General features: G+C 41.2%; 1 protein-coding gene across 1 annotated transcript in view; it reads left to right on the top strand.

Moving 5' to 3' along the window:
• The window catches only part of LOC110533954 (gamma-aminobutyric acid receptor subunit beta-4-like), a 65,510-nt gene extending 53,552 nt beyond the window's left edge, over nt 1-11,958 (top strand). The window contains exons 6-10 of the mRNA XM_021618551.3: nt 2,346-2,483; nt 3,677-3,829; nt 4,222-4,478; nt 5,177-5,266; nt 5,619-11,958. Coding sequence (XP_021474226.1) covers nt 2,346-2,483; nt 3,677-3,829; nt 4,222-4,478; nt 5,177-5,266; nt 5,619-5,972 — 992 coding nt within the window. The 3' untranslated portion in view covers nt 5,973-11,958. The remainder of the gene's footprint in view (nt 1-2,345; nt 2,484-3,676; nt 3,830-4,221; nt 4,479-5,176; nt 5,267-5,618) is intronic.
• Nucleotides 11,959-13,268: the final 1,310 nt, after the last annotated feature.

Below are 13,268 nucleotides of genomic sequence, written 5' to 3'. Positions count from 1 at the left end.
TAAAAACACAGCAAGGGACTGCCCATGATTGCAGGCAGTTTGTGTTTTTTTCTTCATAATTCAGCTCACGTCTCTATACATTTAAGGCAAAAGTCAACTTTTAGACCTGTCATACTGTATGTCTCTAGATGAAAAATACAAAAGGAGCCTTTTGCATTTCAAGTTGTTTCTGTCAATATTCACAAAACATATTTGGAATTTAACCATTTGTATTATCCTTACTGAAAGATGAAGCCCAAGTCCTTAGGCCAAAATTATCCATACAGTCTTACTTCACCCTCTAGCTTTGATCCCAGGTGGTTCTGATGTGTCTTTGACTCCCGGGTGGTTCTGATGTGTTTTTTACTCCCGGGTGGTTCTGATGTGTCTTTTACTTCCGGGTGGTTCTGATGTGTCTTTTACTTCCGGGTGGTTCTGATGTATCTTTGACTCTGGGGTGGTTCTGATGTATCTTTGACTCTGGGGTGGTTCTGATGTATCTTTGACTCTGGGGTGGTTCTGGGTGCAGTCTGCAGAGGCTTGATGTCAGCATGAGTGGTTCTGATGTATCTTTGACTCTGGGGTGGTTCTGATATCTTTGACTGGAGTGGTTCTGGGTGCAGTCTGCAGAGGCTTGATGTCAGCATGAGTGGTTCTGATGTATCTTTGACTCTGGGGTGGTTCTGATGTATCTTTGACTCTGGGGTGGTTCTGATGTGTCTTTGATCCTGGGGTGGTTCTGATGTATCTTTGACTGGAGTGGTTCTGGGTGCAGTCTGCATAGGCTTGATGTCAGCATGAGTGGTTCTGATGTATCTTTGACTCTGGGGTGGTTCTGATGAATCTTTGACTCTGGGGTGGTTCTGATGTATCTTTGACTCTGGGGTGGTTCTGATGTGTCTTTGATTCTGGGGTGGTTCTGATGTGTCTTTGATTCTGGGGTGGTTCTGATGTATCTTTGGGTGGTTCTGATGTATCTTTGACTTCGGGGTGGTTTAGGTCTAAGCTGTCCTGATGTATCTTTGACTGGGGTGGTTCTGGGTTCAGTCTGCAGACGCCTGCTGTCAGCAGATGTGATCATTATGGATCATTTAAAGCAGCTATCCTGGCCAACATTATTGGCATCTCTGACTCTGAGTACCATTTCTTATAGATGCGTTAACTCAGAGGGCAATGACTGCATTGACAGAAGCAGGTGAAATGTTTAATGCTTGCTTGTAATTTCAATTAGAAGCCGTTCCATATTGACAATTGAATGCAACTTGAGCGGGCAGATGGACCCCGTCTGTCATAACAACATCGATGCTCCTTTCATGGCAAAGCAGCACAGAGGCATGGCATTGGATGGATATCTTTTATCAACCCAAATACCCTTAATTTTACAGCCAGAGTGAAAAAGGTTTGTCACATCCTAACATATGCAAATGTGAAACATGCAATGTGTACAGAGAAGTTACAGCTACAGTATTCCTCTCCAAACCAATGATGTCAGGCCATTGATTTCCCCATTAGTGACAGCCAAGCAACATAACATGTCCATGGCTTGGCCCTACCTAGGTCCCCATAGATATAAAGTGTAATCATGAATAGACCTACCGCATCCATAACCCCACACCCTCAATAACATATAGCATGTGGATAAGGGAGGACATCTGGACATGCTGTGAAATGAAACTCTTCTATATCCTGCTACATGTTGGGAGAGGCAGAATGCCATGGGGGATAAAACTAATTAACAACCGTTCAATATCATAGATTAACAAGGAGCATCCACTTATGAAAACATGTCAAATTCAGTTCCTGGACCTCTAACTTTAGAAAAAGATTAAAAGTGGATGAATGGTGCTCCGGTGCTGGCTGGTATATAACCATGGACAGAGAGCTGGCACAGCCAGGGGGCAGAAGAGTGGTCATTAAATGTAAATACAGTAAAGGCACCTATATCCAGGAAATGTAATTGCCATGAGGTTTAACAGTGAATGTAAGGCAGTATATCGCCTGAACCGCACTACATAAATCTACCTTACACTTCTCGCTTTGATTCCACTGGCATTTTGATGGAGCCCCGTGGAGTCAACATGAATCATAAACAGAAGCATGACTTGACACGTGATAAATATTCATGTTTGTCTGACGTAATTTAGCCGTGTCATTATGCAGGCTCTTATATAGTTCAGTTTTGCTGAAGTGGGAGACATACATAAGCTTAGACCATATTCTATACAGTACCAATGGAAGGAAGGCCTATTTTCCTCTGCTTTGGCCCATTCGGCTTTCCCTAATGTCTAAGGTGAGAGGTTGTACCAGTACTGAACCTGTTCATTCTCCTCTCATCCCCTCCACCTATTCTCTGTAACCTGGGACAGATGGGTACACCACAGACGACATAGTGTTCTACTGGCACGGAGGGGACAATGCGGTGACGGGGGTGGACAAACTGGAGCTTCCCCAGTTCTCCATCGTGGCGCTTCGGCTGGTGTCCAGGGAGGTCAGGTTTACCACAGGTAAGGCCTCCACTTCAACACCTCATATCTGTGCTGAAGGGGTATAGTATGGTATAAGAATACATTCTCAGGAATATATTTTAATGTGGACTTGATTGTAGGATGAGTTAAACTGTCAGTCCAGTTCCACTCACTGTTTTGTGTTGTTGATGTTATTCCAATGGGGAACACTTGTCACTTGCTGCTTAACAATTAATCTCTGTGTGACAGTTAACTTGAGTTCATTTGGAAACGGTTGCCATGATTGAAGTAGTCTTGCCCTTGTGTGTGCACTTGTTTATTTAGATTCACGAGGTATGGCAGGAAGGACCTGCTGGGATAAAATATGTATGCCTGAATATTGATTCATTAAAAGATTTACCAGACCAGCGAGATGATAGGGTCATTTCTCACTCTGTGCATCTCACAGTCGATTGCCATTTAAATTAAAACCATCATGGCTCTCTTATTCCCTTTCTCTCATTTTGATAAAGTGGCCATACAAATTCCCTTGATGGAATTAGCTATGCATCCATAGCGGTAAACATTTCTCTCTCGCTGAAGTATGGGAAAGTCAAAGCCACAGGGGAATATCCTGAGATGTATTTCTCTTTAACAACTTGTTGTTGAGCTTGTTTGAATAATCAATACATTCAATGCAACCAATTAATGTCTCATCACGACGAGCTGGCATTTTTCTCTGCAACATGCATAAATGTTAAGCGCCATAGGTTCACCCCACCAGCTACAGCGCGGTCTCATGTGGGTTCCTCCTCCTCACTTAAGTAGTGAGAAGATGTGCTCTCCAATTACGGACCTTTTTAAAACCCCTTTTGGTGCTATTTAGAGGACAGAGAAAGTGCTAAACAGAGAAAAGCACAGCAGCTTTCCGTGACAATTCTCACAGGGACGCTGGAGCTGCCTGCTGAGATGGGGGGGGGTTGAGGAAAAATCTGCCTTGTTTGCGACTTTCTGCCATGTTTAATTGGAATCGAACTAGTCCCTGGAAAGGAATCCATTGCTTTGGGGAAATGAAGTGCTCCGTCTGAACGAATGGAGAAATGACTAGCCCGCGCATTGTCAAAGTGCAGACTTTGGAACTCATAAGTTGTGCCAGCGTTTCTTTTCTTCACTGATGTGTTTCCTCTGCCCCGCTCCATCACGCCATCGCTCCATCGCTCCAACCTCTCCTTCTCTCTTGTTCTCTGTGAAAGGTTCCTATCCCAGGCTATCACTGAGTTTCAGGATTAAGAGGAACATTGGCTACTTCATCCTGCAGACATACATGCCCTCCATCCTGATCACCATCCTCTCCTGGGTCTCCTTCTGGATCAATTACGATGCCTCTGCAGCTCGGGTGGCCCTTGGTAAGACTCCGCTTCCACTGCAGTGTTACAACACAGAGTATTCCCAGTGAACAGAGTGGGTAAGGTTGCCCTAACATTGAGGTGACTTATGTTGCTGTTGCAGTACGAAATGCTACACACAGCACAATTGGGAATTGTCATAAACAGATTAGTGGCCAACTCCCACTTACACAAAGGAGCCCTTACAACCACTAATAATGTGCACTTTCCATTGAATAAATCTCCACCCTGCAGGAACAAATTGTCAAGCAATGTTTAGAGGCACCCACTTCCCACTCAAAATCATTACCTTGCATGTTGGTCTTCCTGATGACCAATACCTTACTTTGATGGCGATGACTATTGATTGTTTTTGTTACTAATAATAATTTGTTTGTTTTTGCAATTTCCAGGTGTTACAACGGTGCTCACCATGACAACCATTAACACCCACCTTAGGGAGACCCTCCCAAAGATCCCGTATGTGAAAGCCATCGACGTCTACCTCATGGGCTGTTTTGTGTTTGTGTTCCTGGCCCTGCTCGAATATGCCTTCGTAAACTACGTGTTCTTTGGCCGGGGCCCCCAGCAACAGAAGAAAATCCACGAGCGGCTGAACAAAACCAACAACGAGCGCCCGCGATACGAAGAGAAGCGCCTGAGAGAACAGGTTTGTATCTTCAGCTGGCTTCTCTCTCTGGCTATTTTGCACACTCCCTCTCTATGTCTATCAGAATCCTTATGCATTTTTTTAGGGAGAGTCACAGACTCAAACACTTATTCCCCTTATTCCCCTATGTTAGGGGAATCCCCTTATTCCCCTATGTTAGTTTGTCATAAGACAGTACTTTCACAAGCGTATAGATGCCACCTTCACCAGATACACATCCAACAACCACCCTCCATTGCTTTTCCTCCAGCACTGACACTCAGAGTTGATTGAGCAGAGTATTTTGGCTTGGAGATATACTGTGGCTGTTTCTTTAACTCTGGAGATGTGTAAAACTACATTCTCATTCTCCTCTCAGGTTGTTGTCTATGTTTTTGCTGTGGGCTTGATTCTTAGTCTTATCTCTGTTCTGTCCTGGGAGTTGCTTTCTTACCAACATTCACCCACTTCCGTCTAAAATGTAACAAATCGTAATGGGTATGCAGCCAGAAACATTAGTATTCAAAGGAAAATGCTAAAACGGTCCGACTGAACGAAGCCCCTTGTCTTTGTGTCTGAAAAATGACATGCCATCCGTATGCAAAGTTGTTCTTGTTAACCTTATGTTTATGCATTCTGTATTTCTAAGAAATTGTGCTTAATCGTCAGTGTTTTATAGGGGTTTAATGTTCTCTTCACTTTTCTTTTTCCATTGCAAGGACTCCATTGCCACGCCGTTTCAAACCAACACCCTCAGGTCATATACACAGAGAAGAAATCTGTACCTCGAGGAGCAAAGAAAAGTTGGGGTACATGCATTTTGAAATCATATCAGCTGTGGCACTGTGGCCTAATAGAGGTCTGATACAATGGTTGATGGAGTGATGGCAATTCATTTGTGTCGATTTACTTTCAGTGAAAAAGCACCGTAAGGCATCAGCTATAAGGAAGAAAATGGGAAAAGTGCATCAATTCAGAATTCTTTAAAGAGGCATGAAAAAATGAAATGTCCTTCCACATCATCATTACATTTGCTTTAGCTTGAAAATTGGAAATGAAACGCTGGGTGGGTGTAGAATTTTAGTAGGACAGTTTGTGGTAATGTCACCGTGTTCTGCTACTCCCTGACGTTCTCTCTCTACCCCTCCACTGTCCTCCAAGGTGGACGCATACGGGAATATCCTGCTCACCACGCTGGAGATGAATAACGAGGTGATGCCGTCAGATGTGGGAAGTAGCGTCAGTGACTCCCGGAATTCAGTGATGTCATTCGACAGCTCCGGGGTCCAGTTCAGGAAGCCCATGGCTCCCCGGGACGGCTTCAGCCACCACTCACTGGACCGCAGCGCTATGCGCAGCAGGGCCAACTGTCGGCTACGACGGCGCTCCTCCAAGCTCAAGCTGAAAATCCCCAATCTGGCAGATGTCAGCACCATTGACAAATGGTCCCGGGTCCTTTTCCCCATCATGTTTGGATTTTTCAACCTAATCTACTGGTTGTACTATGTGAATTGATGTGCATCCCACTAGGAATCATGGGCCATATTTTGAGAGCACATTAAATTGGCTTTGATACAGTTGGAAAATATGTATACACATATACAAGTTGATACATACAGTATGTATATGCATATTTCTATATATTATATTTATATATACACGTGTGTGTGTGTGTAAATCTGAAGGACTTTTCTCCTGTATAAAGTATTATTAGAATGACTTGAATGTTTAAGAATAATTTCAAGCCTTTGAGTTTCCTTTTCCTTGTGAAACAAACAAACTAGCAAAGAAACGAACAAACTAACAACCATCAGATCCCTTTGGGGGATTTTGGAACTAAAGACTGCATGATATTTTTGCTAAAAAAGAAAGCGAAAGCTCTTGAGAGAAGAGATGTCTCAGTCTCATTGGCTTTTTATTGATACTCCGTAATCGGCGTCCTCTACTGCAGCTCATCAAATCAGGTGACTCGTGTGTTCAGGCATCGGCTGAGTCAAGTCCCTAATATCCAGCCCCCCCCCCGCCCATTTCCCATGGATAACATACACGGAATTCTCCGGTTCGACCCTGTACAGCAACCTTGTTTGGATTATGTGTCGTTCCTTGGCTTTTTTTTCGAGTGACGTTGTTCTCTTTATGGGACATCGGCTCTGGTACAATGCTGGTCTGCGTTTGGGGGGCCATCAGGATGGGATGTTAGACCACTACGTTTCTGAGTCAGTGCAAACTTCTCTTCATTTCTCTATTCATGTTTGTTTTTAGAGCAGTTCCTTGGGGTATTTTCATTATGGTTATCCAGATGATGATTATTGTAATTATTATTTTGTTTTGAAAATACTGGGCTTTTGGGAGTGTGTCACTTAACGAGGTTCTAGTTAATGCATTACTAGAAAAAAAAGTCACAGGTATGAATTGCTCATTTTGATTGTTTAAAAAATAGACATGTAATGTACATTTGGTAATTCAGTATCCTCGTGGACATAGTTGGCAAATATAATTGTGCGTTTTCTTTACCATCCTCCTAGTGCTTCACATGCTCTGTAGATACAGTAATTATTGCCTCATATTCAGCTTTGTGTTCTGTAAGGAAGAAACGATACCTAGAATGAACACATTTGAAGTTATTCCACTATAAAAATGTGAGAAACAATATTGTGTATTAAAAAAGGGATATCGCCATGGTTTATTTGTTTGAGAGTGAAATCAACATATCAGCCCAAAGTTTGACCTGTAGTTGAATGTAATACTCTCTCACTTTGAAACAGTTTTCACCCCGAGAATGTTGGGCACTGATATTATAGTTCCTATGAAACGTGCCTGTCTTAAAATTCGAATGGCCGTGTTCTCAAATTAGCTTTTTTATTTGCGGTTGTAGCGGGGAGCGGGATTAGAGGAAGAAAAATAATCAACCTCTCACATCCATTAGCTCTGAAAACACTGCAGATCTACCACCCTTCAAAATGGGCTCCGAGGATCACACCCCAAAGATCAGAAACATCAGCAGAATCTGGAAAAATTGGTTTTCAGTTTTTAGGGGGCAAGACGAGATGTGTGATAAATATAGCCATGAACTAAATTGAGAACCAAAAAGGCCTAGAATCCCTGTGTTATTTTGGGCTTTTGCTCTTAATGTCACTACATTCCATCTGCTCAGATTCACTCACTAATGAGATGTCCACTGCAGAGTTGATGCCATTTTGAGCCACACTGTACCTTCAAAGGACAACCTTGTTTTTCATTATTTGGTTCTGCCTAGAGTGAAGAGAAGAGCAAATGCATTCACACATTTAAACTGGCATTTTCAGGCTATCTCTGTGTTCAAACTAGCATTGCATTGATTCAACAATGCAGTGCAGTGGATTTGAATATTCATGCTAAGGAATGACAATTGCGGTTGTGATTGAAACATGCAGCGCATTGTTGAATACTGGGTTTGCATGGTTATCAAATGATATGGGGTGACAGAGGGAGGAAAAGTCGCAGGTCAGATGCAGAGGTAGCCAAACCAAGAGATGGGGTCCTTTGGACGTTCCAGAGGATAAGAGAGGAGAGAATGTTGAGAGCATCACAGTTACTGCCTTGCACATTGCAGTGACCAATCTCCTTAGAACTCACTGATGGGCTCCCCTAAGTTCCAAGAGCTTGTCTCTCCAACGTCTCCTTCCCCTGGCCGGCACCAGACAGGAAGGAAACGGACCTTTAACTGGGAGCCCCGGGCCCCATGGAGGACTAGCACAGGACAGGATGCACCACGGGGCAGAGAGAGAGGAGAGACCGAAAGAAGGACAAAGAGCGAGAAACAGAGATACAGAAAAGGAGAAAGATCAGTGTGGAGCAAAGAAGAGATCTTGGATCCTGACGCTTTTTGCCCCAGTGAGTTGGATCCCACTCCAATGTTCTACCTGTAGTTGATTGTAGACGGAACTGTATCTGGGATACTGTAGCATACTGTTGTCACTGGTTACAATGTTACGCCACCAATGACGGCTCGTCTCTGCAACATATTTGAGAGAAATGAACCAGAGTTTGCACTAAGTCCAACCTGCAATGCCAGGTTACACTACAGCAGAAAATGAAGCAGTACAGTGTAGCTATTGAGACTAAAGGTTGAAAAATGAGTTTCTGTTTAGTCTAAAACATAATCAGTGGATGATGCTAATCTGTAGGGGGAAGAAATACTGTATGACGTCACTTGATGTTACTCAGGAACCTGGTATCAGATTTTAAGGACCTTCCGCTTCTGCTCTCTAGTGATCTATGTCAAACTAGCCTACATAATACTTCATAAACATGGCATAACTCTTGTTTTAACCATACATCTCCTTTTGGCAAACGACCCCTGTGGTGTCACATATAAGGACTTAGGCTTGCTAGTGTCGTCAGGATTTCTATGAATGGTTTTGGTATGGATTGTGTCATGGTTAAGATGGCCTTATATGGGCTTTAGCCTATAGAATTCATAAGTAACTATGTGTATTTATGTTGTATTTACTGTAAGCTTTCACTCACTCAGTCACTGAGACACCAACCAGCTGATCATATTGTCAGAGTAGCGCTAGATGTCCAACCAGCTGATCATATTGTCAGAGTAGCACTAGATGTTCAACCAGCTGTATCATATTGTCAGAGTAGCAGTAGATGTTCAACCAGATGATCATATTGTCAGAGTAGCACTAGATGTTCAACCAGCTGTATCATATTGTCAGAGTAGCACTAGATGTCCAACCAGCTGGTCATATTGTCAGAGTAGCACTAGATGTCCAACCAGCTGATCATATTGTCAGAGTAGCACTAGATGTCCAACCAGATGATCATATTGTCAGAGTAGCACTAGATGTTCAACCAGATGATCATATTGTCAGAGTAGCACTAGATGTCCAACCAGCTGATCATATTGTCATTGTAGCACTAGATGTCCAACCAGCTGATCATATTGTCATTGTAGCACTAGATGTCCAACCAGATGATCATATTGTCAGAGTAGCACTAGATGTTCAACCAGATGATCATATTGTCATTGTAGCACTAGATGTCCAACCAGATGATCATATTGTCAGAGTAGCACTAGATGTCCAACCAGCTGATCATATTGTCAGAGTAGCACTAGATGTTCAACCAGATGATCATATTGTCAGAGTAGCACTAGATGTCCAACCAGCTGATCATATTGTCAGAGTAGCACTAGATGTCCAACCAGATCTCGAACAGGAAACAACTAGATCTGGCATCATCTTGCAGTTGTTGTTCTTGTCCACAGCCTGTAGATAAAAAGTTCAGCTCTGTTGATTTTCGTCTGTTAGTGATCCAACATACACTACATATGTTCCCTACCTATGGTGTGTTTGGTTTGGCCTGGATGGATGGAGCCCACTAGATATTAAACGTAATGCTAGGTAACCTCCCCACCCTCAAATAGCCAGCACTTGAGCAAAATGAGATATGATTAAATAGCAAATCACTCTGGCTTACATAGCTTCAAGACGGTGGTCACAAAACAGTTTGTGAAAATGTTCAATGGCAATACAATAAATGTAATGATTTAAAGTGCAAAACAAGTCTTACAAAGGCATACTATACAAAGCGTTGAGAAACAAGGAGAAAATACATAAAGCCACCCAACTCTAACAAACAACTTAGGGCCAGATGTACTAGCTAAGCATTTGCACTTTGCATTTAAACTGCGTAGTGAAAATATAAAGTAAAGGTAAGAGATGGATTACAACCTTTTGGCCTTTTGTTTGGAAATAATCAATTTGATCTGAATTTCACTATGCACTAAATAGCTTATACATGTTTTGTTTTTGTTTTTCACACAATGACAGTTAATTTCATATAACCTACAGTGAAAAATGATTTCATTTTTCCCAGAAGTAACTTATGATTGGTCTGAATGGAAACTCTTGCATGAGTGCAGTCAATATACTCATTACATTGAACTCACACCTACTCTACGTGCAAATGTAAACCACTTTCATGTCTCAAAAGCTGTGAGGAAATACCAGCTACATGTTTTTCATGTTATGATTTATTTTGGTTATGCCACATATGTTTTGTTGATACATTCATTTAGTGGAGGTAAAAATTAGTGGAGATACAAAAAAAAAACGAACAACAACAGCTGTTGAACTGATTTCAATGTGAATTTTCTTGCCTCTTGTGTATATGTGTAATTATATGTGAATTGTACTGTAAATATGATATCTTTCACTGGATATTTCTTAATGCATGAACAAAACAGGGCAGTACGTAATAGCAGCTAGCTTCACTGCTAATGGCATGGACAGCTTCTATGGCATTGGCATACTTCTGCAAAGAAAACCTAAAAAAAAAAAAATGTTAAGAAGAGAAGATTAAGGTTTTGTTTTGCATGACCTAAGTTTGGAAAGGTTTATTTTCGTATTTTTCTATTTCACACTTTTCATCAGCTTCATTCTCACAGCCAGGAAAGGAAGGACCCAGTGTTTACATGCTCTAGTTGCACTTGTTTTACAGCCAGCTCGACAAAACACTGTAAAACAAACTGTACATTCAATAAAACTGGAGAAAACTGAAAAATGGAATGTACATTTATATCTCATGGTCAACATGAATAATATGTACCTCTCAATCATATTCACTTACTGTGTACCGAAGCACATACAATTTGGAATCAATGCACCAAGTACATACTGTAGTTTTATCAGGTTTAGCTTTAGCACTAACATCAATCGCCCTTCAACTACAAAGGATGTAAAGGATGCTTAACAGAAGCATCTGAACTTAAGCCATGAGATTGCATGCTGAGTGGGTATTCCCAGCCGTTTCTCTTAAATGAGTTGCCTCTGGACTGGGGGGGGGGGGGGGGGTTCTGGTCTGTTACTGATTATGATGGTACTTTCAGGAGGCTATGCTGAGTCCCAATTATACATCAGTATAGCTCCCTCTTTCAATAAGTTTTTACCAGGGAAAACACTACTTGTAAAACAAATAGCTATGGGGAAAATTCTGTAAAAATGTTTTAAAAAATAAATTAAATTGAAAGGCCACCAACCCATATCTATTTTAAAGATTTCAATCAGTATTTTATATTTATTTTTTATTTATTTATTTTTTCTTCGTAATTGGCTGTATTTGTTGCGTTTTGTTATGGATTGTTATTATTACTGTTGTTTTCTCATAAAAAAAAAGGACATGTACTTACAACCTAACCTGGAAGTAAAATGTATACATTTTTTGCACTGTAATTGATGAGTTCACATTGGGCGCTTTATTTGATTCAGTTATCTAATGAGGTGTTTTATTTCATTTGGGGTATGAGTTGTACTCATGGAATCAACATTTGTATAGTATGCAGTTGTATTTACTTTCCTTGTCAGTGCCAATTAATGTTATAGTGTCAATCAGCTTTTTTTTAGGTGTTTGAGCAAAATGTGTTTTTTTTACAAATACAAGGTGTTAAAGTATGTGGTATAAAAGGAGTATCATTCAAACAACAGACTTTTTACTAATAAAGGCTTATACAGTAAAGAATGACAATGTCTTTTTGTTTGCCCTTTGAGGACTAATATCTATTGTTTAATTCACATTTTTGCTGAGTTCATTTTAATGTGTTAGTCCCCAAAAGGTAAATAACATACTCTGTTGCAACAAAAAAAAAAATCAATTGAAAAACGAAATAAGTTCTTTACCATTGCAATTCCAAGCTGTCGTGGGAGGTTTCACCTATTTGTTTGGTGTGTTGCTTTCTCATAAGGGCTTGTTGGGCTATCAGCCATGAGTACAAAAGAGAGAAAAGACAAGAGAGTGTCTTCTTGTTACAGATTTTAATTTGATTACAACCATGACGCATCAATGAGAGTATACCTCCTTCCGTGCCCTATTTCCTGAATAAAGACACAAAGTGACTCCTGCTGAGAAGTGCAATGTTTGCCCCTCATTCAACTCAAGCCATAGCACTGTTTACCTCTTATCTGCATGAAGAGAGATGGATAACATAATATAGACACCTAGCACTAACTGTGCTCTACTATCATTTAAGATCATTTTGCTGGACCGCTCAGTCCTCTGGCTCATACTGAGTCTGTTCTATGTTTTGGAGTATGTACAGTGGTGAAGGTATTTGGAGAGATAACAGAGGACAAAGAGCATGTGACCAGAGTCATCAATCTGGTCTTGTGAAGTTAGCACATTGATACTTTACAGGAGTTAAAGATTCTCATTCAGAAACGGTCACATTCTGTTATTGAAAAGCTTCTGTAGATCCTAGTTCCATACATGTTTTCCATGACTTTTGGTGTGGGACATGTTAGACAGATCCAGGAGCAACTCTTACCAGGATGCCATGGGTAGCCAGACATCTTTGCTGTTTCCCCCCCTTTTCGCTCTGTCTTTCTTTCTATGGTAAACTTTGAAAATGGCCCCAGTGGAGGGGCTGGTGGAGGAGAAGCACTCACAGGATTGGAGTGCATTGCTCTGTTAAGAAGATGGATGCAGAGCCATTGAACTAGATCGGCAAAATGTGCCCTCCATTTCCGTGTTCTATTATCAGCACTCCCATATAAAAACATCAAATATTGAAAGGGTGCATTAACATGGGCCAGAAATTGATGGCTGCTCCACTGAGGAAAAAAGGAGCAGAACCGGTCATAAAGAACATGATGCTTTAGCTTCATGGCTTACACTTTCTACTGCAGTGATGTATTTTGATCTATTGTGTCACAAGACAAACTAACCCTTACCCTGCACTGGCTGGGGTTGAGTGGTAAAATCAGATTTTTTTTTTTTACAAAAGATGATGTTAACAACAAAAAAAACAGTTAACTGCCAAAATAA

The sequence above is a fragment of the Oncorhynchus mykiss genome, chromosome 10 (genome assembly GCF_057628025.1).
Source record: "Oncorhynchus mykiss isolate SJ-2025 chromosome 10, ASM5762802v1, whole genome shotgun sequence".
Lineage (NCBI taxonomy): Eukaryota > Metazoa > Chordata > Actinopteri > Salmoniformes > Salmonidae > Oncorhynchus > Oncorhynchus mykiss.
Note: the sequence above shows the minus strand (reverse complement) of the source record. Positions and strands in the feature narration are given on the sequence as shown.